This window comes from Lytechinus variegatus, chromosome 1 (genome assembly GCF_018143015.1).
Source record: "Lytechinus variegatus isolate NC3 chromosome 1, Lvar_3.0, whole genome shotgun sequence".
NCBI classification, from domain to species: Eukaryota; Metazoa; Echinodermata; class Echinoidea; order Temnopleuroida; family Toxopneustidae; genus Lytechinus; species Lytechinus variegatus.
Genome location: NC_054740.1, coordinates 67,673,976 through 67,700,723, shown reverse-complemented (window position 1 = coordinate 67,700,723; position 26,748 = coordinate 67,673,976). Strand labels below are relative to the sequence as shown.

At 36.5% G+C, this 26,748-nt stretch overlaps 2 protein-coding genes across 2 annotated transcripts; one reads left to right on the top strand and one right to left on the bottom strand.

Annotated features, from left to right (window-relative positions):
• Nucleotides 1–1,452: 1,452 nt before the first annotated feature.
• Nucleotides 1,453–10,374, bottom strand: LOC121420641 (tyrosyl-DNA phosphodiesterase 2-like). Its single transcript, XM_041615308.1, has 5 exons — nucleotides 10,209–10,374; nucleotides 4,920–5,073; nucleotides 4,205–4,421; nucleotides 3,183–3,353; nucleotides 1,453–2,032 (listed from the first exon to the last, which is right to left on the bottom strand). Exons 2-5 carry the CDS (start codon nucleotides 5,048–5,050, stop codon nucleotides 1,727–1,729), a joined length of 825 nt encoding a protein of 274 aa, XP_041471242.1. The 5' UTR covers nucleotides 5,051–5,073; nucleotides 10,209–10,374; the 3' UTR covers nucleotides 1,453–1,726.
• Nucleotides 10,375–10,444: 70 nt separating this feature from the next.
• On the top strand, nucleotides 10,445–25,921 carry LOC121420652 (translocator protein-like). The gene is made up of 4 exons (XM_041615317.1): nucleotides 10,445–10,529; nucleotides 18,843–19,065; nucleotides 19,777–19,883; nucleotides 25,102–25,921. The coding sequence occupies exons 2-4, from the start codon at nucleotides 18,852–18,854 to the stop codon at nucleotides 25,273–25,275; spliced, it is 495 nt and encodes a 164-aa protein (XP_041471251.1). The 5' UTR covers nucleotides 10,445–10,529; nucleotides 18,843–18,851; the 3' UTR covers nucleotides 25,276–25,921.
• The last annotated feature ends 827 nt before the right edge of the window (nucleotides 25,922–26,748 follow it).

Here is a 26,748-nt window from a genome sequence, read left to right as displayed (position 1 = left end):
AACTGAGTAATTATGTGTCTACTGATTTAGTATCAGTAAACAAATTAAATTGGTAAGAGAAGTTAACACGAATATACTCCTTATTCTACATTACACATGTAGCAGACAACTCCAGTGAATGTTGGAAAAAAACCCAGAAAAAACCATGTGGATTAATGAAAGTGAATTATTTATACAGCATACAGCACCATGGGCTGAAAGTATAAAAAAGTAGCAATTGCTGGCCTTTTGCTTGAATCAGTTTACATAATAATAACAGAATTGCTGGGTCCTGTTTTATAAATAATTGTTATTATAATAAATACACATTTAACTTTTATAACAAGTTTACTATAAGCCAATCAAATTGAATGATTTCAGTAGCTTTAATCTGTTATTGCAAATTTGTTATTATAACAAGTTTTATGAAACAGGGACCTGGCACCTGATTTCCAGGGTCCCGTTGCAGAAAGAGTTGCAATCAATCGCAACTCTAAAAATTATGCGCAACTTGATTTTCAACCAATCAACAGCGCGTATTTGGGACTTGCGATTGATTTTTTGGCTTGCGTTTAAACGCAACTCTTTCTGCAACGGGCCCCTGGTCATCAAAAAATTGTTATAATATCAACTCTTGCTGGAATACCACCTTTCATTGGAAGGGCCAATAAAAAAAAAAACAGAATTTTCACTAATGTCATGGTAGCTGAAATGCCAGCAAGACTTGCTGGAATTGCAATTTTTCATGGAATGGAGCCCTTAACCACTTCGTCTCATTCAAAGACAGCATGAAAAAGCTCAACAACAGCTATGAAAGGATTCTATGAAGTCAATAGGATATGTCATGTGGCATTGGAAATGTGCTGCAAAGCAGTGTTTCCACTTTGAAGGAAACTTCCTGAATTCCGCGAAATCCGGATCATTTTCAGGAAATTAAAAATTCCAGGAAATTCTGGGAAATCAGAAAATGACAATTAAACATAGGAACTTTCTACATTCATGTTATATTTAAAGAATTGTTTGTTTCATATGTAGCTCAAAATTTTCTGCTTGCGCTCTGCATAGCATTTTGTAATTTTGTTGCTATTTTTCAAAAGTGCATTCAAGAAAAAAAGGTTAAATTTCTTGATTTTGGTCACTTGGACCAACTTTAGACTCACTTTGTTAATGTCCGATTTTTAATGAAAAATAAAATTTGAAAATTCGAGGAAATGTCTATGAATTTCGGGAAATTTGAGATACAGTTTCGGGACACACTGCTGCAAAGGCAAGGGAAATGGCAGCTAAACAGCCACTCAACACCTGTGCGCACAATCTAATTGCATTCAACATGAATTTTGAAGAACATTATTATTTTTACGCTCAACTGTATTTTTGACGACTTACAGCGTTTGTTTACCAAGGACTTCAGGAATGCTTTCCTATACTCATGAAATTTGGTCTCAAATATATTTAATGCACACCTAGAATATTTCCCCACAATGCACCACATGAAATTGGTTTGTCTGCCTTGCTGGTCTCTGATAGAGCTTAGTCCATCACTTGATGAGGGTTTTGACCTTAAAGTTTAGTTCAGGCTTTCCTATGACCCAGGAAAAAATGAAGCCAATCATCTGAATACTTGAAAATATAATCTTACACGGAGGTAATGCTTGACCGATAAGTGAAGGCGATCTAAGCAGTCTGTCAAGGTCACATTGAGCAAGTGATGGAGCACTGAAACTTCCAGGTTTGAATATCACCCCAGTCACATTTCTCCAGGCAAAATATCAAAGTCACACACAATCCCGTAGTGGTCACTAGGGAACCGTCCACAGCCCGGCAATCTGTCTTTGCCAATCAGTGTGAAAGAACTTATGCTCAAGTTTGTACAGTGCCCTGCTGCGGGTCGTATGTAGAGGCGATCAAAGCGGATTTTGGGTTTGTAACGTCCCGATTCCCAATCCAGATTATCATTGGTGGTGGTGTCCCAGGTGAACTTTGTCTTAGGATCAGCTCCGCAGGCTTCCCATAAGTCTATGATTCCTTTAGGCACTCCACCCATGCTGGTAATCTATAACAAAGAAAGAATAGATATAACAAGTCTCTACCAAAAAGTTTGATCGTATCAATGAAAGTATTAGCTTTTGCCAAATTCTACCTCCACGTCCAGGTAAGTCTTTAAATATCCGTTTTGAAGCGAAATGGAAGATGAAAATACGAATTCATAAGAGGTTATACCCCCTCCCATTTTTCAAGCATAAGCTACACAGAATGTTAGCAAATTATGTACTCTTTAGGTGTGTACAAAATACACATATTTTTAGTGTGCTTAAAAATCTTGGAAGGTGTTCTGTCCCTCCCAAGTTTAAACAATTTGTATGATTTCACAGCGAAAAAACAAGTTTCAGAATGTCTGTTATTAGATTTGATGACATGTCCACTTGCTCAGGAGTGTTTCATATCACAACTTAACCCATTTGGTCTAATTGCCACTTAGTCTAACTGTTGTATGGTTTAATACTCACTTGGGCTGTGATATCTGAGATATAGGCTCGTATTCTGAAGTCAGGTTTAACCTAGACGACTCAAAAATTCTTTTTATATTGTATTTTTCTTATATTTACTATTTTGTTTCCTTTTGCTTTCATAATGAAGAAATATATTTCAAAATACTTCAGTTATCATTCCCGGACAATTTGAGTGTCATGTGAGTTAATAAACTGGATGGGTACTGTTAGGGATTTGTGCCCCATTGGCTATCCATAGTTAAACCAAAACTTTAAACCAGGATTTAATTCAAACCAGAGTTGAGAATACAGGCCATATAGTCTAATTTGCACTTTGTCAAATAACAATTTGGTTGATAAACAGTTCATCTAATCAGCAGGTAGACCAAGTGGGTTATAGCTAAAATGGGTATATAGCTCTCCATAAGGTTCCTCTGATTGGTATGATGACATGACAAAACATTCATTTTCCACAACCAACAAATTTTACCTGCTTTTGGTAAGGTTTCACTTGCTGATCTTCAAAACTTACTTTGACCTTAATCCTCATTCTGAACCAAAAACTCTATCGCAATCATTACATTGACATTATGTTTTAAGAGGGACAAGCAGAGGAGCGATTGTTGCAAGAACAATTGTTGCAGGAGCAAACTTGCGTCTCATTATCATGGAAAATAGACCAAACAAAATAAAAAGAAACACAAAATTTCAAACCTCTTTATCTCTGAGATTAGTATCCCCTCCAAAGATTACTACTCTGTCAGGGTCCTGGATCTGCACCTCTCCTAAAGCCTGCTGGAACTGTGCCTGACGCTCAGCCTGTGCTGGGGCAGTACTCTCAAGGTGTGTGTTAAGGAGAGATATGTACATATTCTTGTAACAAGCCTGAAAGGAAATGAAGAAGTGAATGATCATAACAATGCACAATCAATAAATCAATCTATCACTCACCACATTTCTCAGACTGTAGATTTTCTGCCCCATATTCCAGCTATTGACTATTTATCCATGCAGTTTAGAGCTTCACATGCATTGAGGAACAGAGGTTTCAAATCTTTCCCCCACCAACTTGTCCAACAGATCCTTAAACCTTGGCTTCCACTATTCAAGTTGGCAGCCAGTTCTAGTCCGATATTCTCCTAAGCTCTTATATCTAGATTCAATTGTTTAGTGGAAAGTTTTTAACTTGTGTCCTCTTTTTGATGAATTGATTGCAGGTGCCAAGATTGTAGAATTAACAAATTATTCAACCAGTAAATCAGTCACTTATCTATTCATTCAGTCATGAAGCAATCAAAAGCTGAAAGACCCTGGACACCACTTTGAACAGTTCATGTTCTGGCTTCCGCAGTAAAATATAAATTATACTCCATAAATAGACAGACAAGCTGACTGATGTCTTATAATAATAAGCTTCATAGCTTGCTCACTAGACAGCAGGCACTGTGGCAATGACCACAACAATGTTCTGACATTTGACCTATCAAATTAGATGAGGGTCTCAATCCTTTAGTGACCGCTACAGTAAATTATGATGAGAAAAATATAATATTCTACAATATTCTAGAATGAGGCACTATACTCATGCACCAAATTTTCATCTTCACAAGCAATCATCGGGCATGCCATTCTTACCACAAGCAGTGCATCCTTGGTAAACTGCCATCAGAGCTTTGCGTCCATTTATCATTACTTTTCATTAAAGAATCTCTATGTTACATACTAGTCAGACTTACATTGACCATCAGTAGGTTTCTACCCATCTGGGAGTTCACGAAAGGTTGGACCAAGCTCTTGGTGATGCGGCACTCCGTTGAATTCTTCACTAGCGTACAGGTGAAGTAACTAACTTGGTTGCCTTCATAGATGGAATACTTGGAAGACAGTCTTGCCTTGAGGATTATGTTGGTCGAGGGAACCACCTCTTGGAGGAAGACTACATCTGGAGCTAACCTGAAGATAGAATAATGAACACAATCACCATTTCTAATTCACTGTCCCAGCAAGGCAATCTCCACAGTCTCAGCCTCAGGCACTCTCTGCCAGCTAGCATCTCTGAGACTACGACTATAATTTATGAGCAAATGTGAAAATAAAGTATGTTTGCTTTTATAAACGAAAAAAAACTCTTTTCACCATGCAATTACAGCTAATAATAATATAAACGAAAAGCTTCAGTCTCTGTACCATAGGTTGTTCTGCTGAACTATGTTGGTTACACTTACTTACATAAACTCCAAGAAGAGACCTATAGCTATTTCTGGAAAACAATAATATTGCTTTAAATTTGACCAATAGAAAATTTATGAATAGGAATTCTGTGTAAAAAAACAGGAGTTCATGCCTATTGATGTACAATCATTTCTGCAACATGAGCCCCAGATCAAAGCCTACTTGTAGTCAAGTGCATCCATTACCCCCTGGTATAGTCATTTGATACAAAGTCCTTACTTCATTATGGTATCACAAGCTGCCATTGTCCTCTCCTCGATGTTCCTCTCATCCAGTCCGTCAATGTTCCATGATATCAAACGAAAGATATTTGAATTCTCACTGGCCATGTCTGTATGCGATGATGCCATCTTGCACAATCCAAGGCTTGACACTGAGGATACAAAGTAGATCTATAAATAACACTGATAAAGGGATACAACATTGTCAGATAAAAGTTAAAATGATCAGGAGAAAGAAAAATAGAATAGCCACACCACTGTAGGCCTTCCTTAGCCTTATCTTGGTCTATGAGATGGTATGCTGGCCTCATCTTTTTAAAAAATACCAGGACTATGATAAAGAGCATAACTTATCATAATAAAGAATTATACATCAAATTTAGAATGTATTTACACTAAATTTTCAATGTGCAAGAAAATGAGAGGAATAATGCAAAGAGGAAGTAATAATAATATAATTTCATTTACAAAGACATTAAGAAAAAGGAATATGAATGGCAAAAATATCATTGCTGCAGCAACTTGTTTTCATCGAATCTTCACCAATCAAAATTTCTAATTTTTCTGCTTCTATCAACAAAAAAAAAAACTTCCCGACTCTAAGCTGAATGTGGATAAGCCCCGAGGACGAATAATCCAGCCTGGATGAGTGCAATTTTAATCAGCATGCAGTTATCTTTTGACTATCAAAGGCCATAAAAGGCAAGCAAACATGCTCATCTCATAATTGCAAATGTTGAACTGTTCATTTATACCAAGCAATGTGTGTGGCTATAAATGGGCTATTTTGCAATTTTGTAGTAAAGACACCCAAGTGTGGTGCGCATGGGCTGGCTGTATTATTTGTACACTGCCTTTAGAGTTTTAGACCCTATGACAACATAATTCAAACTTTTTGTCAGGGTGAACTTCCCTCCAAGAAAGCTGCACTGGTCACAGGCTATAGGCATAGCGCATCTCGAATAGTCTCGATCTTGACCCATCTTACCACCTGCATGGTCACATGCTGGAAAAAGGTGACTGGTCACTGCTGCAAAGTACTTTGGTGTCACTATCCAACAAAACATGGACTGGGACAGTCATATCAGTGGGATCTGCAGTAAAGCCAGCAACACCCTTGGCTTCCTTTGAAGAAATCTAAAAATAAGCTCTACAAAGATCAAGGAGAGAGCTAATAAAGCCTTTTTGTGAGACCTGTGCTTGAGTAAGCCTCCTCAGTCTGGGATACTTCTACAAAGAAACATATCGATAAGCTGGAGTCTGTACAGAGACGTGCTGCACGTTTTGTTATGAACAGGTACCACAAAAACTTCAAGTGTTAGTGAGATGATCAAGACCTTCGACTGGCAGACTCTCCAGCACAGAAGAAAGATCACATGCCACTCTCTATGCTCTTCGAAATAATCAATAACCTAGCACATTACCAAATTATGATTAACTCAAAACTTGTCCCACTACCAATCACTAACTCGCCTACATCGTTTTCAATTAACCTTATTATGTTTTTCTGTAAGTGCTTGGAGAGAATTTACTTTTTATATTATTCAACTAAAAGTTTTGACTCATCTGACTTTACTTTGACTTGAGCATGTCAATTGTATTACACTGTTGTGGAAACAGGCCTAACAAAGTTATGGGTTTGACTAACCCAGGGAGCGGGCCAGGACTCGTAATACTAGGCAGACATGGGTACTGTAGCGCCTGAAGGTTCTAATGTAGAAGGCGCAGAAGAAAAGAGATGAAGACAAAGAGAAAACGAACAGAATGTAAATAGAAGATCAGGAGAAAACACAAGAACTGTAATCCAGATTAATCGGTATATTGACCTATATAATCAGTTATTATTGTTCATGATTGGATTGTTAAATACTTACTCAATAAATTGTGTTAATGTGAATGAAAACCAATCACAGAAGGATTCTTATTTTAGCGTGAATCAATTGTGTGTGATTGATGTATACGTGAGTTCAGTGAGAGCTACATTGGAGCACACAGAGAAGATTGATTCGGCGAGATTTGAGAGTGTGGAGTGTTTACAGTACTCTCCAAAATGGGGTAGCAACAGCACTTTAAATAAAAGGGGTAAAAATAAATTATGCACTTATTACCTGCCAAGTAATGTTTGGACCTCATTGGTACTAGCAGTGCCCGCTGCCTAACTGGTAGTAATATTACACGAATGAGGACTCCTGGGGCCTGTTGCATGACAAGATGAGCGATACGTAGGAACGTCCTAAGACCATTCTTCCGAGATAGGAAGATTGCCGACAAATCAGCGCATTCCGTTTCACAAAGGCAATTTTGTCTTCCAGGTCCGCGACATTGTTTGATATTGATAGTATCAGAAAATCATCGTCACCTAAACCTTTTATTTCGGAATGACGACTTTTCATAGAATCATTTATTTCAATAAAAGGAGATCAAATTAGGTTTTATTTATTAACGATTGTAGAATTGATGTATGGAACTTACTTTATGAGGTAAAAAGAGAAAAAACTTTAAAGATTCAAAATACATATCTGAATAAAATCAAATTTTCATTATTTCCCTCATTTAGAACACGGTGTCCTTTTAGAGACACCCTTCATCGATATTTCAACGAAGAGACCCTTGTCCGATATAAAAATTGATTTAACTAAGTAATTTCTACATTTTATTAGTTCAATATTCTGTATTTTAAGAGAATACTTATATATAATGATAATTTTGCAAATTATGCGTTAATATGTTAGTTGTTGAGGTAAAAATAGGGTTTGAATGGAGTAAACAAAATCAACAGTGTCTAATTGTATGAGACTAAAAAGGAAAATATGAGAGGCTGCGTGTGAAAAATCTAATCTTTTTATTTCATTTGTCAGATATATCGCAAGAAATAAAAATGTGAGCGCTTGGAGTATAAACATACCTCAGTTTCATGATGAGTAACCGAAGACAAGGAAAATATGAACATTGCTGCAAACATGTCCAAGTGAATAAAGTAGTGCTTTGCAATAATAAATAAAACATGGAAAAAGTTGTGCAATTCGCAATGGAAAAAATACTATTAACAGATATAATGCTAAAAATTGGTCATATTTAATGTTGATCACTTAATTTTATTGAAGTTTATATAAGAATATAAGGTTTAAGAATATACAAAATATATATGATTAACATTTCAAAGTTAAGGAGTAGAGACCACTGTGATTCTTTTAACATGACATAAGAGCCGAAAGGTGCCTACCCTACGATTTAAAATGCACCTCTTCGTATGGACTTTCCATAATATTTTCTTTGATGAACTTATCTTCATTTGTAATGTTTGTGATGGATTACTAAGCTATAGGCCTAATCTGTATCTTAAATTTAATTAGCTATTTTGTTACTGCAGACTTTTGTTTTGTTTCACATCTCAAGTTATCCGAAATCCAAGAATTAATTTTCATTGCTGATTAAAATTAATCTCATCAAAAAATAATAATAATGAAATTAAAATAAATGATTTAGCATGTTTAACATCTTAGTTTAGTAATTTTTTTTTTTGCTGAACGTTATAAATGTAGGACTGTTATTTGACAATTGATTTCCTTTAACAGTTTAGTTATTTACAGTTCAAGCTTTGGTATTTAGTTCAGCTTTGTTTAAATTCTCCATGCTTCTGTTGTCATCCATTTAGTTGTCATCCACCGCTGCCACCAGTTGTAGGGTTGAAGAAAATTATATGTTTGGAGTTGAAAATAAATGAAGTTCTAAATCATGAAACTGAAGGAGGATAAGTAAAACTGAGACGCAAAATGAAGAGAACTTAAACCGAAGGAGTCTGGTTGTACACTGCTATATTTGCTGGGCTTCCTTGCCTCAGTAAAACTCATACAAAATTAGCATATATTCAAATTACACAAAATCAACCAATGAGAATAAAGAGAATGGAGAAGCCAACTGAAAGTGGAAAAGTCCAATTCATAAAAATAACCAATAAGAGATAGAGGATGGAGATGAATAAGATGTTGTGATGATTACATAATAAGAATGTTGAACAAAAGAATCAGATGTGAGAATGTAATGAATGAACACATCTGAATAGGAAAGGAATGACAGGAGAAGCAGGTTGAAAGTCAAATGTTACTAAATGGATGACAACAGAAGCATGGAGAATTTAAACAAAGCTGAACTAAATACCAAAGCTTGAACTGTAAATAACTAAACTGTTAAAGGAAATCATTTGTCAAATAACAGTCCTACATAAACATGTTTTTTTCCTTCCATGATTTCTTTTAAAGAAATTTGTTTTCATGTTGTTTAATTATCTATAATGAGAAAGCATTAGGGGTTAGAGAGATAGGTTATTTTTTTAATGGAAAAGGGGTGGGGATAGGAGTAGGGAGAATAAAAGAAAACATATTTTAACAAATATTTGGGCCTACCCCCCGAGAAGTTAAAATGACATACGTTTTTGGTCGTCTTGTCTACCAGTAATTGATGACAACAACGAGCCCCCATATAAAAAATAACTTGGCGCCATCCCAGCCCAGATAAAATGCATTATCAACCCCCTAAAAAAGTATGTTTAAAGGTGATATGTCAGTGTGGCTTGCCATAGATGCATTTTCTCTCAATGTTGATGGTGGTGGGCAGTGTGCAAAGAAGATCATGCCTACGTAGGACATGTCTGGAGGTGTCTTTCCAAGGACCATTCTTCGTATCGCCCAAATCGGCTTTGTGAAACAGTTGAGCAATATCTCGTTCTTACGTAGAGACCCTTTCATGCAACACTAACAGGCCCCCGGGCTCCGGCCCGCTTCATTCATGGTTCGATCCCTGGCAGTAGAGGCGCACGGCCAATATGGGAGACAATCTCCCATATGGGAGATTTGCTTTGCAAAAGGTCAAAAGAAACACCAACAAAAGCATGATTTTTCCACCCAAAATTTTGTCTCACTGAGGTCAGAAGCCCATTTGTTTTGTGTGTGATCGACAACAAAAATCCTTATCAAAACAAAAGTAGACGGTGAATTTTTAAAGTAGACGGTGAAAAGGGGTAATTTTTCATGAGGAATCTGCTTATCACATTTTTATTTGCCGCCAAGGTTTTGCCGCAAATGTAAACAAAGGAAATTGGTCTCCAAAACTAGAGACTGTCTCTGATATTGAAATTGGATACCCAAATTCTTTACAAAAGTCTAGTCTGATATTGGAGATAATCTCCCACATTGGAGACAGTCTCCAATATTGGCCGTGCGCCTTAGACTTAGTCTTAACTGCCTGGGTTAGGATTTTACATGTCCTCCTACTTTATTTTCAAACTTACAAGTTACAAACACAAGCTGACACAGTCAAGATCAACTCAAAGTGAATAAGAAACTTCAGGTGGTCATCCATGCATCCATCCTCACTAGTATTAGGCCATCCCAGATCTCATCTCTCAGTGGCAATAATAATGCAGGAGCTGAAGTGAAAGGGACTTAGTTTTACATTGATGTAAACAATATACACGTGGGTTGGTCACGTGGGTGATGATAGCATGTCACGTGATGTGTGATCCTTCTGACGTCATCATTCAATCATTACACAATTTTCCAAGTCCACCGGCAAGGCAACGACTCTCTGACTTGTCTCCAAATTTTGTAATGTGAGTCGTATTTATTCATTATTTATTTATTGTATAAAGCTTATTTAAAAAATATGCATTCCGGTCTGCCTACATTCCATTAACCATCTCGAGCTTGCACTTTGTAAGCCCTTTTTGGGACTAATATTCGCATCGCCCGATTTTTACTGCACTGTGACTGTCTCGGGTCTGGACCTGGCCTGGCCCTGCCCTGGCCTGGGACCGGGCACGGCGTCCGACTAAATTACGGTACGGTACTACTGTAACTACCGGTATGGTAGTGTCCCAGGGCAGGGACGCGTGCTCCGACGCGGAAGCGACAGTCCCACACTCCACAGCACAACCCGTCGCATAGTATGGCATAGACGGGAATAACCGTCGTTTGCAGAGATGCCAAGTTCAAAGACCATCTATGCGTACATGCGTGAGATTTTCTGTGAATCTGACTCTGAGTGAGATCACAGACATTGTGTACAATGTATATGGGGATAGGCTGTGATCACTCTAGGCGACTCCGCAATACTTACCCTAGACCAAAAGCTTCGGTCTCTGTTATGTTGGTTGTTCAGCTGAACTTCGTTGGCTTCACTCACCAAATACATAGACCGAAGTTTAACCGTCGTCTGTACGGGGGCTCAATGGCCACGGCTAATTTCTTGTTTTTCTCCTCAATCCCGTGATATTTTACACAAACAGTGCATTCATATGCACCTTTAGGTGATAATGTTTAAGTAACGACAGTTTCTTACCCTAAATTCCCGCTTTGAAACTGGCATTCAGAGGATTGTCTCTAAAAGTTGACACTTGCGACTCGGAGAGAGTGGGCAGCCATCTTGGTAATGAATTATTCATGAAAAGTGGCCGGCGAAAGTTAGACTCCGCCCCATGACCTTTACGTCACACATATACAGTGCCCGGATGTTGAAGTTTTATCAGCTTGCTTGGCGAGCGCGAGCAAACGTTGAAAGGAAAAGAATATTAATATTCATAAGCCTGACGTAAAAGAGATGATCTGATTGGCCAACGGTTTCGATAAGCAGTTGACCCGGAAGTTCATCTCACCTCATATGTTTGTGTACATTATCGACTTCGGAGGAACGAGTGAATGGGGAGCTACACGACAGCCGAGGAAAGTCACTGTTTTTGTTCCTTTCGAATTGATGTTTTACCACTTTGATGCCACTTAATGTCTAGAGGAAATAACAAGCTACATTTTGGTAAGCTTCTTTTTATATATATCTTTTTCATTAAGATAAAAATCGATGAGCCCCGCCGGGGGGATTTTGCATTGTACCTCCCCTAATGGCGGGGACACGCTAGCGAGCCGTCTGTCGACGAGGAGAAATTAAAAAAATAAAAAATGTTAAAAAACTCCTCGAAACAGACGGCTGCCAGCTGTCTATACTTACCCGTGTTAGGAAACTGGGACTCCACTCACTCGCATTTGGGCCGCCCTAGCTTAGAACTAAGCTTTCTTTCCGTAAAAAAAAATTATTCTTATGATTAAATAAATATTAATTAATACATGAATACTGTTAAATCGGTACTCACCGGTTCTCTTCTTGAATTTTCTGCCAATTTCCCACGATGTTGGCTACAATTCCGCGTTAAATTTTGTCGCCATAGAGAGCTGTTCATGCAACTTTATTTATAAATGGAGCGCCCTTTACGAGAGTTGTTAATGCCGCGGAGAAATCGTTAGGCATTTTGGCCTGTGTTCAAGGCGTAGCTGTTCTATTTTTTTATAAAATTATGTGTGAGATCGAAATCTCAGCGAGTAAACACTCTTCCAATATGGAAGAGTGTATACTCGCTGTGATATGATCCCGATAGGGAGGCGCAACACCCCCACCCACATGGGCGCAAACCCCAGGGCCGGGGGACATGTCCCCTCACCCAAAATAGTAGGGGGCACATTATGAAATGTCCCCCTACTATTTTTGGTCATTTCGTTCAAATTCGAAATGTATTTTGGAAGAGACGATCTTACTTTTGGCATGCCCCCTTTTTTTGCTTGTTTGCTTGTCAAATTTCTTTTGGTCAAGATGACCTTCTTTAGAGGGTGATAAACCTTCTTTTTTTGTTTGTTTTTTTCTTGTCAAATTTTCCAGCCCCTGGTCCCCCTACCTTTGGGGAGAGATTTCCGCCCTTGCAAGTGATTGTTTGCGAATCTGCACGGGCGTCGATCGAGGGCTGGGGATGAGGAAAAGCGGTGAGACGAGAAAAAAAATAGAACTTAGATGGGAAAAGGCGACAGAAAAAAAGTGAACGAAAGAAAAATTAATGGAAAATAAAAGGGAAGAGTAAATAGGGAGAAATGTGATGGGTAAAATAAATTATGGGAAAAGAGGACAGAAAAAAAGTGAACGAAAGAAAAATTAATGGAAAATAAAAGGGAGGAGAAAATAGGAGAAATGTGATGGGTAAACAAAATTATGGGGGAAAGATTCTGGACGCACTATTCATGTTTTATCATGAAAAGGATAAGTTATTTATCCGCGAGCAGACACTTTTTGATATTGTGATCTGAAACTGCATGGATAATGATTTAAATAGAGAACAATCTGCGTATCTGAATTAACGTGTGTTTTAGATTTCGACCTAGAATTTGGGTATTCTAAGTAACTTTCTTATCATGAAAATCAATAAAGAGAGCGCAAAGCGCGAGCTAAAAATATATGATATTACAAAGGGTGAATTTAAGCTCTGTAATGCAAACACTTTGTGGGAAAATTGTGAATTGTGATGGATCACAGTTAAAAAAGAGCTGATGTATTTTATTTTTATTACTTTGAGTTTTTACATAGGACCGGAACATGCTATGAGGGCATTATGTCATCATATGAAAATGATGACCATCTTCCTATTTCTCTCGCATGGGAGCGCGAAATGTGTTAATTTTATGGCCTGAAAACTGGACATTTAAAGCACTTTGTAATTATGCATAAGAGGCATTATAATATCAATGCGAGCAGAAATCGCGAGTCGATTTTTTTGATAAACTGTCATCAAATTAGTTTGATTTAGAATTAATATTGGGATATACATAACCGACTAATCCAAATGCTATAGCGTGCGGCGCTAGCTGATACGTTTTAACAATCTGACCTGAATAGGGAACTTTTTGAGAACTTTATGGAATACAGGAAAATAATACGTACCTGAAAATTCAAATTTTGCGAGCGCGCAGCGCAAGCAGAAAATGATAATGTTCAGATGATAACACAGACATTTTTACAGAGCACTTTTTAAAAATCAATTTGTAAATGAAACAAAATAATAAAAGTTCAATTTCCCAGCTGAAATATGTTTTGTATAATGACTTTAAAGTTTGATTTTTCAAGCTCCATATTGAGCAAGATATGCAAATACCCTAAAAGACAATAAGGCGCGAAGCGCGAGCGAAAATTTTTTATCCTAACAAATAGATTTAAAAAAAAATTATTTTCAGAGTCTTCCCCTAATGTTATTTCATTTAATCATGTTCCTCCTCTTATGTTTGCCTTTCTTCTTTTTTCCTCTCTTTTCCCTTCCTTTTCTTTTTTCCTTTCTTTTTTTGCTCCGCCAATAGGGGGGCCCGGGCCCCTCGGCCCCCCTGGATCCGCCTATGTTAGCGGTTGTAGGTATAAATCGCGCTCTAACGCTCTAAAACTGTGTTCTTTATCAAAAAGCTGTCTTTCATATTCATTTTGTTCGCAAAAGAATATAAAGTTAATTTCAATCATTGTATATAGTTATCCTGTTTATGATAAAAATACTTAGAAATTGGGTTAGGTTAGGGTTATCAAATTATCAGGGCAGAAAATATATATTTTTTTCTCATTTTGCGCGTCGAGCTGGCACTATTTGATCTGTGTTATTATGTTTTTGATGACATTCATTGTATTCACAGCAATAATTATTAAACATTGCGCACGCGCCGTGCGCCGCATGAATTATGTAGATCAGGTGAATAACTTACCGCTACACACGAGCAGTTGCTCTATATATTCTATGTAATATAATATATAGAGCAACTGCCCATTTTTAATGGTCCATAATACACCCACTTTCTTCTTTTTTGGAACGAGTATGAATTTATCTACTGATATACTGAATGTACAATAAAAGTCATTATCATGTATTTCTTGGCATTTCATTTACTTTTTTACCATAATTATATCACACAGCTGCTCGCATAGGCCTACGCCGTCACAAATAACAAAACAAAATCTCACTTTTTTTCTTTTTTGGTGGGGGATGGATTTTCCATATGCATACGTACAATTTTTCAAATTGTTTTTTCTGCTATTTTCATAAACTTTAAATGATTTCGCCTTTGCACTATTATTTTTTAAAGACAAAATTACATCATCATCATATCATCGTCACCAACTTCATTCTCATCTTTATCACCACTACCACCATAATTATTATCATCATCATCATCATCATCACCGCCACCATCACCACCACTATCATCTTCACCAAGATAATTTTCATCATCATTATCATCATTGCCATCATCGTCTTTTTTTCTTATTTTTTCTCCTTCCTGCTTTTTTTCCTTCCTATTTTCCTCTTTTTAGAGGGCACACCACCACGCCCCCGTAGTACTGGATATCCGCCTCTAACGTTTGTTGTTGTATATAAGTTGGCGGATGCCTCATGAAATGAAATAATATAAAATAAGGAAAGGGAAACTAATTAGAAAAAGGACTGAGGAGAAGAAAAAAGAAAGCCAAACAAACAAGAAAAAACAATATCAAAATTTTGTTGCAAAGTCTTCTACGTCAGTTTAATAATTATGTTTTCAATGAAATGAGAACATAAAAAAAATGAAACAAGTAAGATGGGCTATACATCGTAGCAAAGAAATAGAGGGAAGCTCCGAGACAATAAAAAGGGTGAGAAAAAGAAAAGACTTTGAAATACTCACAACACGAGCATAATAAAAAAATATGGAATAAGCAAGGACAAGTAGCTGAGGGACACCCCCCCCCCTCTCTCTCTCTAGTTATTTATGTATCAAACTCGCATACACAAGAATTTCTTACTAATCAAAATATTGCGAGCAAAAAGCACGAGCTGACATTTTTTTAAATATTCAAAACTGATAGAGAGACACATTTTAAACAATTCATGAATCATAATAATTATACAACTAGCTTACCAATCGAATCATTCGATTGCGACAAATGATCTGAGAATTAATGCTTTTAGGAATTCATTAAATTAAAGCAAAGTATCTCAACATTAAAATAATTAAGGCGGGCGCAAGGTATCAGCTAATACACCGATAATTTTTTTTTGGACATTTGAAGTATTTTCGGTAATCATGAAAAAGATTGATATTTCATGAAAGCTCAAATCCCGAAGAGCGGAATATTTTTATTAAATGACTTTTTAAAAAAATGTTCTGAGCCCCATTTAATATTTGATTATAAGTCGATGCATTAAAAGCTGAAAAATAAAGTATTTTGTGTTCCTCTATCATAATTGTCTTTCTCTTTAACCCTGGTTCTTTTTTTTCTGGGGGGAAGCATTTTGGTTAAAAAAAGAGAGAAAAAAGATAATTGCTGGCTTGTGGACGCCCGGTGTGGACGGTGGTAGGGACACCCCCCCCCCCCCGTAGTTACGCCAATATGGGACCAAATGATCCTAAATGTCCGAGGCGAAACTTGTGCAATCAAACGTTATTTCTGAATAAATTAAAGCTTGCGCTGTTCAACTTCAATCTCTTTCAGCTAAATTTGCGATGAACGCTGCGTTATGAAATATATAATTATCAACATCTGGCAAAAAGAATAACCGACCGATCACCTGACGAGAACGCGTATACGTGATCTGCATATCAGGTCCGATCGAGAGTCAGAAGTGAAGGACAACTGCCAAGAAAATCAGGAAAAAGTCGTCAAAATGTAAGTTCCCCTTCATTTCTTTCAATTTTTTGTTACTTATTGAAGCATAAATGTATCATTAAAGCAAAATTTCAACAAAAGCCTCAAATTTAGCTAGTACTTTTGTTGAAATTACAATAAATTTAGATCCACATAAATCTCTAACCCAATTTTAGCACTGATGTCGCCTATGAGGTCCATACATGTAATGTTTGGACCTCATTGGTACTAGGAGTGGGCTGTGATAGTTGCGTGAGACAGAGATTTGAGGGGATGAACAAGAGTCCAAAATGCTTGAGTCTCACGCATAATGCGTGAGACTTGGTAGCTCTGCGTTTGTGGGGATTTATTCAACAATTTGGCATTATCGTGATATTGGGAACCACCGTTCACGTCATACAGCAACGGCAACGCTTTATTCAGTCACACGTACGGTTCAATATTTCCACCTCCATTCACTTTGCACACAAGTGCGCGTATACAAATCGACGATTTGGCCACTTATTCAATGAACAAGGTTATGATATAATCTTGTTCTCATTTACATCTCCATGAGTGGCAAAATAAGGGTAGCAATTTTTGGCTTATTTTCTCTTTTTCCTTGGGGCAAATGTTTGATTTTTTTTACACTGACAGTTTCAATTACACCTATTTTTCATACAACTTGGCTCTTATTTAAATTTGATTCTCTAAATCATTTTTTTCTTAATTAAAGATAGAGATCAAAAAATGAAAATTTTCTTGCCATATTACTTTCCACCAATAGAGGGCGTACACAAAAATATGCCCAAAATTCAAGTTTTTGAGTGCTCTGGTGAATACAAAAATTATTCCCAAGTTACTAATGAAAAAATAAATTGCAACTGTATGAAAATTAGTAATTTTGGCCACGAAAGTGATATTTTAATGATTTTTTAAAGTGTGTGCTCTTTACAACATTGGCATGTATACATAGTCCTACCTGTAGATTCCCCACAGGCAGGGTGGTAGCAGTGAACAAGTGGATTTGGCCAACAATTTCTTACATTTTACTATCATCCCCATTCACCGATGGTAGAGCATGTAGAGTGTTACTGTTATGTTAGTGTGAGCTCGCAATTGCATGTGTTATCACGCCCTCCCGATCCCTTTTATCGATTGACTGTCCAGATTTCAATGTGCTTTTTTTACATCGAATTTACACTCCGAGTCCAAGCCTAAGGATTTATCAACTACAAGATATCAATTTATAATTTCTAATCAAGAAAAAATGTCTATATAAATGGTACTTAACGGTTTACCGATGTTTTCTTGTGACTCGGACGCCAGAATCACTCCCAAAAATAGCAGCCAAAATTACAAACGAACGGAGGGTGCATCAACAATATGCGAATGTGTTATCGATATTGCTTTCGATATTAATTATAATGCGATCTGCTCCACATGCGAGCTAAACTGCTACGATCACAGGTAGCAGACAACATTCGATATATCGAGACATTAACGATAATGACCTCATTCAAGATGGCAACTAGCGAGAAAAACAGTCAGCTCAGGTGAAAATGTCCTAGATGAAAGGTTTCTGGATCATCCAGAGGATTTTTATCAATAACTTCGGTCTAGGGTACGCAATTACTTATATTTCCCTGATAATGGAAACCATGAAACTATAAATTTCACTTTAAAAAAAAAGTTTTAAATCGCGACCTATAAAACGTTGGTTCACTTTACGTTGGCTGTACGTACAGGCTTCCAAGCTCTTCAGTCTGTCTATGCATTGGTGAGTGGAGTCAACGTAGTTCGGCGGAATAACCAAAATACAGAGACTGAAACTTTTGGTCTACCCGTCTGTATACGAGGAGAAATAATATTTTAAACAATGTGTTAAAAAACTCGAAACAGACGGCTGCCAGCTGTCTAAAAACAGAAGACTATGTCTGCATAATTCTCGATTTGTCTGAGTTTTTTGGTGCTGTTCCCCTGGAAACTTAAAAAAGTGTCAATTTTGCCTTAGAATACATGCTCATTTGGCATGAATTATCAAATCAATGTAATTTTTTCCCAGTAATTTAAGCAAAGACAAAAAATAAATGTTGTAAAAAGTAAGACTGATATCTTATAGAGGGAACTTTCTTTCGTGTATTGTCTTTCTGTTGATGCCTATTGCCCACAATCAAATTGTTGATTATCATGGCAAAGTTGAAAAAGTTATCTTGACATTTCCGTGATGTCTTAATCTGTTCTTAATCTGAATTTTTTGTTTGTTTTTTTTAGATGAAGAAAAAGACTTTGCTGGGGATGCCATTCATTGGGTGACCCCTGTCACAAATGTGTCAACGGCTGCAGCACACACAACCTCAACTGGTAGACAATTCAGTCCTTGACAATTTGAGGCTGGAATAAAGATCCCTTTTTATATTTTTAATTATAAAGATTGATTCAGATTTCTAACTAGTTATTCATTTCACCAAACCAGCTAACCCTTATGATGTCTGACTACATGAGGATAGCTGGGGCCATTGTCTTGCCCAACCTTGGGGGATTTGCATCGAGCATGGTCCAGAAACCTGATAAGATGGCATGGTATGACACCCTGAAGAAACCCTGGTGGACCCCTCCTAAGAAGGCCTTTGCACCTGTCTGGATATCTCTCTACGCAGCCATGGGATATTCTTCGTACCTCGTCTGGAAAGATGGAGGTACATGTAATAGAACTTTAATCATTGACTGATTTTGTTTCATGATGGGGGGGGCTATAGATAGGGATACATGACCATGGACAGGGGGGGGGGACAAGTGGGGCTGATAGTTCCTTATAAATGTCTCACAATTCCCCAACCCCCCCCCACCCCGGGTACCTACTTTTTAATTGCAAATTTTTGTGATGATCCATTTGAAATTTGCATCAGTATTTTGACTAAAATTCAATCCATTTGAAATTTGCATCATGATTTTTACTTCAAAATTTTCACATCTTTACAGCCATAGTACTGACAAAAGAGCAGCATGTAATTTGTCAGTTGCTCTTTCAAAGTTGTTATCATTGATTGCTACATGGTGTTACAAAGCTCATATTTCTTGACTTTCAGAATGAATGATAGTATTAATTACTATTTTTTTCTATCCATGTTTTATATACATGTAAGTGATAATATCATGCTTGTACTTTTTGTAGTTATGCTTGTATTAGCTTGTAGGTCTTTTGGGTTATTCGGTTATTCCCCAGAATGTATATCTACCATGACAGTGGTTGTTGTATAATTTGTTTGAGTGACTTTTGAGGGTCCTTGTGTTACAGCCGTTATTATTTTTGAATTGGTGGTGTATTGCATCCCACAGAAAATTAAAGGAATATGGGGTATGAAATCAAAACACTTCTTGTTTACATTATCAAACACTTCTATTTGCAGGTGGTTTTGAAGGCGATGCCTTGGTCCCACTTTGTAGCTATGGAGCATCGCTCGCCCTCAACTGGATTTGGACTCCAGTATTTTTTGGAATGCACAAGATGGGATTGGTAAGTACAATTTTTATTACTTATTGGAGAGAGAAAAAAAAAGATGAGGAAGACCTTTTGGCATGTATTTCCAACATTCATAATGGCATCAGCTGGTGTATTTTTTATCGGGTGAATTGTAATGAAGTGATTAATGTATTATGAAATTATTAAATGAAATAAAAAAAAGTAATGAAAATGAACTATGACCTACATTAACACTTAATGGAAAACAGTTAAATTTTTTTAACTGTAATGAAAATAAACAAAATTACAATGTTCCATAAATATTTCATCATCTAACTCATGTCAATTAATCTACATTTACACATGTACTGGTAAGTGAAAACTCTTGAATAGCAACCCTTAATTGCATGAATTTATTGCAGGTTGTTTTAAAGGCGATGCCTTGGTCCCACTGTGGTCCCACTTTTTTCCCCTCCAAATGACAAGTTCTCCCAACTTATTTCCATTTCATTGCAAAATCAATTTTCTTGATGTGTTTAAATGCAGCCGAGGAGAAATTATGACCCTGTATCAAAGTTCATATTTTGTTTCTCATATATATCCCGGTTTCTTGGATTTTGCACGAGGAATGTGAAATATATTTCATAATAACAATAATGCAATAATATAATTGGTTTACAGTGCTGAACTGGTAGCTGTGTTGCAAAGCTTTGTCATGCCGTCTGTGAATGAGCCCTTATTATATGAGATGGTTAGCATACTCCATGGCTAGAGAAATTTGATAGGTGATGGATATAGCGTTATCACCTAGCCTTCAGTTTAATTATAGAATGGCATGTGAATATGAGGTCTTTGAAAGAGATATGATACAGGTTATCTACCCACAGGACAATTACCCCTCCAAGTGATTGGCTTTTGAGAATACATAATACTCTGAGAACAGTTCTAATGGCTTGCTGTATTTTACATGTAATGCTGTATTAATATCATGCGTACATGTATTTCTTTGCAAAGTCATATGCCTAAAAAAAATTTGAAATAGTTTTGATGCCACTTGTGTGCAAATTAAGTAATATATTAGAATTGAAAGTGAATTAGAATTGTTTAGTTGTGTGTGTTGGGGGGGGGGTAGGGGGAGGTAAATCTGTAATTTGACTTTTTTCTCAACAGAACATGGCTAATATACAGTGTCAATAGACCTAGACCAATGTTTTTTATGCTCTTTTTTCTTTTCTCTTTTCTCCACTTTTCTTCCTCTTACTTTTTCCACCTTACCAAAAAAAAAATTAAAGCTGGTTCTCTATCCCTTCTTTAGCGCTGTACCTGACTTCCTGATTTGGGGGGGGGGGGGGTGGAACAAAGAGCTAGTCAGAGTTGGTAATTATTAAAGCAAATCTCTACCAGTTTTGTTTGACTATACAAGAGTCAATTCAAAATGCTTCAAGTGGGATGTACACGTAAACTGTTATTAATAGTGATTAATGATGGTGTGGGTTACTTTCAGCTCAGGGATAACTACTTTTGTCCTTTAGATGAGATAAAGAAAAGCCTGTCCCAATTTAATTTTCTTTTGCACTTAAACATCCATGTGCTTATGAGTTATGGTATAATGAGCTTGTATTATTGTTTAGAAACCTATAGTTGCAAATTCCGAATATATTTTTTTTGTTCTTTGTATCTGAGGACGTTTAATAAAGAGATATCTCAAGATTAACCATACTTTACATTCATAAACATGAAGACTTAATAACTTAATGAGAGTAGACTATCATACACAACATTCCTTTAAGCACCTGCCGAGATTTACACTAGCATTAAAATTTAACTTGGAGTAGTTCTGTTTGAACACCGCAGTGTTATTCAGGAATCATTCTTCGTTATTTATTGATTTAATTGAATTGATTGTCCTTTATAGAAAATAACTTTCAGATCTGGTTTACAAAATTATAAATGGATACATATACACATAGACCGAGATATTGCTGCAGTATTTCTGGGATTACAATCCAAAATGCTGTATTTATTTCTATTTCAAATAGAATATGTACAATTGCAAAAATATGGAAATTGATTAATTATCAAAGTATTGATTATAATTTGATTCCGTCTCCAGCTCCAATACAGAATAAGTCTGTACTGAGGTTGGGGGTGGAAGAAGTATTGCGAGGAAGATAAATTAAGTGTGAAGAAGTAATAGCAAAAAAGGAGGTTTATACCATTTCATTGTAAGAAAAAATACCCCACCCCTTTCCCCAGCCTATCTGATTACTGTACTATAAACACATTATGTTATTTTCAGCTTTAGATATGCTTTTTCTCCAGATGGCTGATACTCATTAAATTGAAGAAATGTATACTTGTGTATCATCAGTGTTTAAAATCTGTTTCCCCACTTTTTATGGGGTTGGACTGTTCATTTTCTTGATGGCTCTCTTCTTTACTGTCATGTCATTTGGCTCAATGTGGGTGATGTTTGACACTGATTTGTGAGGTCAAGGGGGGGGGGGGGCAAAAGCCACAAAACTGTCAAAGAAGACAAAAAATATTTTTGATTTTTACAAGATAGTCAGGCAGCATATGTCATGATTTACCGGCTACTTCGACAAAGTGGCTAAGTCTGATTTTTCACTTTTATGTGATTGATGACATCACAAGGAACAACTTTCAACTTGGTGACAAATTTCTCATGGTCATCTTGACCATGTTACGGGTCAAAATAAGGTCAATAGGGGTCAATTTTTTAAATTGCCCCAATTCTGTTGAATGACACATCAAATTGTTTGTCTTGTTATGCTGAACAAAAAAGTGTACACAATGATATACTCGTGACCTTTCGTTAAAAAGTTATGACCGGAAATGTCAAAAGGTCAACGAACTTTCGTTAAATGGCAAATTACACTAAAGGTGTTAAGGAAGCTCGTTTTCCCGTGATTTTATGCATATGTGTACTTCTTTATTTTCGATTTTTGATTAGTCCAACGTCAGAAGTCCTTATTCAGAAGATAAAGGGTCAAGACAAGGTCATAGAAAGGTCAAAAGGTCAACAAACTTTCATTGGAAGCCAAAATACATGTCTAAAAGTGGTTGAAAGTCTTATTTTTCGTGGGTTCTTAATTTTAAAAAGTCTATATCTAAAAAGACATTATATGAAAAAAAAATGAAAATGAAAAGCCATAATTTATTGCTCGAAATAGACATGAAATGAAATACTCCGAAAATTTGCTTTGCCCAATTGATCGTGGGCCCGTGCAGCGCCAGATCGACGAGGCTCTATCCCTTTAAATGTTGAACGCCAAACAGGGTAGCAGCAATTAACGTCTTTTGGTCTGACGCGGCCGGGGTTTGAACTCCCGACCTCCCGGTTGTGAGACGGACGCTCTACCAACTGAGCCAACACACCGGTGTTATATATAAAGGAATCCAATGTGCTTATTTAGGAACAAAATAGATAAACAGAGATAGACGTCAAATTCATTCAGTGGAGTATCATGTTATTGCATGAATACCTTGAAACGTCTTGACAAACCCTTATATGCCCTTAAAATCTTGTCATCTTCATGATGTGATAATTAAGTGCATCCAGGGAGTTTAGGAATTCAATTCAAGTTCAATTCATTTTCAATAATAACTAGTCTCTGATATGTAAAGAAGCATTTCCTTCATTTGCTTTGTACAGAATATTCTAATTAACAGAAATTATTGTAATGTATTGGGTGCATGTGCTGTTCTGAGCTTACCATTGGGGCCCTTTTGTATTTTGTAAAGTGAAATTTAAGGATTTCGTGCATACTTTTGGTCAATTATTTTTATTTTTCAGTAAAAATTCAAGTCTTCACAATGTCTAGGGGCAGCTGCCCCCTAAGCCGTGGTTTACTTCAATGACATAAATTATGTGATCATTCTTTCTAGTAACATCCAGGTAGTTCAGCAAGTAGGAAAAAAATAAGAACGACAAAAGAACAAAAACAAAATCTGCATCTAGCATCTATGCACATCACTATCGTGAAAACTGTATTAAGTTTAGTTTCACGTTGTATGCATGCTCTGGAAAAAAAAATACTTGACAAAATAGTACAAGCCGTTTTAATATCAGTACATAATCAGGAATGTGTAGTCCAGAGATCGAGTAACGGTCAGAATATATCACATCAGCATGATGGACACACATGACTGACTACAAACATCATGCTTGCACGATGTTGCCTCTTTGTCAGAAATGATAGAAATAATACAACCGTCACGCATTAGAATTAGTAAAGGGGCAATTGGAGTCTAACTTATCGTATCATCCTCAATCCTAATTACCTCATTATCTTATTCGTAAGTTAATCCAAATAAGATGTTGGGCATCTTTCTTAGGACCTGAGAGCACTGATCAATCGCATAGTGCACATAATCAGACCCCAATACATTATAATATCTATTTTTTAAATATTATGCACAAAGCAAATGAATGAAATGTATCTTTACAACTCAAAGACTTGTAAATTGAAAATGAATTGAACTTGAATTGAATTTCTACATCAAGGAACTCGGAAAGAGCACTTGTAACATCATTAAGATGATAAGACTTTTAAGGGCATTAGGGTTAGTCAAGTCGTTTCAAGGCATTCCTGTAATACCATGATACCACACTGAATGTATTCGACGTCTATCTCTATGTATTTTGTTCCTAAATAAGCACATTGGACCCCTTCCTAGATGGAGATTTTTCAAAAAAAAAACCAAGAAAAACAAGACTTCTAACCCTTTTAGACGTGTATTTTGGCTTCCAATGAAAGTTTGTTGACCTTTTGACCTTTCTATGACCCTGTCTTCACCTTTATATCTTCTGAATATGGACTAATCAAAAATCGAAAATAAAGAAGTACACACATGCATAAAAAGAAGGGAAAATGAGCTTCCTTAACACCTTTAGTGTAATTTGCCATTAACGAAAGTTCGTTGACCTTTTGACATTTCCGGTCATAACTTTTTAACGAAAGGTCAAGAGTATATCATTGTGTACACTTTTTTGTTCTGCATAACAAGACAAACAATTTGATGTGTCATTCAACAGAATTTGGGCAATTCAAAAAATTGACCCCTATTGACCTTATTTTGAACCCTAACATGGTCAAGATGACCATTAGAAATTTGTCACCAAGTTGAAAGTTGTTCCTTGCGATGTCACCAATCACATAAAAGTGAAAAATCAGACTTAGCCAATTTGTCGAAGTAAATTACATCTGCTGCCTGACTAAGAGTCCTTTGTTTTGTATTTTTCCTGCAGTCTGTAGCCATCATCCTAGCTTACTCTGGCCTAAGCTGTGTGAATGTAGCCTTGTTCTACCCCATCAATCGGACCGCATCCATGCTCCTCGTACCCCTCCTTGGCTGGCTCTCCATCGCATCTAGCGTCAACATCTACACTTGGCTAAACAACAGAGAAACCAAGACAGAATAATATCAATTATTATCTCGTGTAATGTAAACATATACATTTTTGTGTGATGAATCTGTGTGTAATAAAGAGGGTGTGTTCACATCAGTCTGGCTTTTCCTGGGGCTGGTTGCATGAAATGGTCTTTTCAAGGACTTTTTTGGGTTGATTTATTATGATGCGCCATATAAAATGCCTTTTTAACAAATTATTTGCCAACATTTGTTTATTTCTCATTAAAATGAATGAATCCATTGTTAATAAATATATATTATTTCATAATATGAATATGGATTTCAAAAGTTTGCGAAATAATTTTGATATTTGGCAATAAATTTACAAATTGCGTCATATGGTACATCAAAATAAATGGGTGACACAAAAGACCTTCCTTTTGAAGACCCTTTTGTGCAATCAGCCTGGAAGGTATATTAAATTAAAAATCAAATTTGTACGAGGTCTTGGGCTGTATGTTTCACAAGATGCTAAGAATATCACATTTATGCCATGTACAGTTAATCCCTTTTAGCACTGCCAGATACTTGATTGATTATACATTCAACTGGACAGATTATCCTTTTACATAATAATCTCAACTTTCTCAAGCATACATATATCTTCCATGATATTTTGATTGACAGTTTCTATTCAAAGTGTTTATATCCATCAATCATTTCACTAAAAATGGGATTTTTTTCTTAGCTAAGATGCATGTCCATTGCCTCCTGAAGTGAATACATGTATGCATTGGTGGACTGTGACCCGGAGGAGACAAAGCATTGGGGGGGGGCACAGCATTGTTCACAAACAATGCAGTGCCCCCCCAATGCTTTGTCTCCTCCGGGTCACGGTCCGCTACTGCATGTATGCCCCCTTAAATGAAATATTCATGAAAGCAGAAGGTTGACTGGATTTCATACTTAATGCCCGAGGTACAAACAATATTGCTACATGAACTTATCCATGTTAACCGAAAAGTACCATTTACAATGTGTTTAAAGGGGGCACAGCATTGTTCACAAACAATGCAGTGCCCCCCCAATGCTTTGTCTCCTCCGGGTCACGGTCCGCTACTGCATGTATGCCCCCTTAAATGAAATATTCATGAAAGCAGAAGGTTGACTGGATTTCATACTTAATGCCCGAGGTACAAATAATATTGCTACATGAACTTCTCCATGTTAACCGAAAAGTACCATTTACATGTGTTTAAAGGTATTTGATGAAGTACTGTGTGAAATTGCTTTTAATAGTATATTGTATATATCTTGAATGTAACAACATATGAGTGTTGTTAGAAAGTTTTAAATATCTATCTGAAGTAAATGCAGTGCAATTCCCAAGATGAGATTTAAAGATTGTTTTACTGAATGATAATCAAAATCTCTTGTTGATATATAATCCTCTTTGAGAATGGGAATTAGATAATTCAATTCAAAGTTTATTTCAATCAAGCAATCAGTCAGTCAATCAATCAATCAGTAATAGAATACAAAT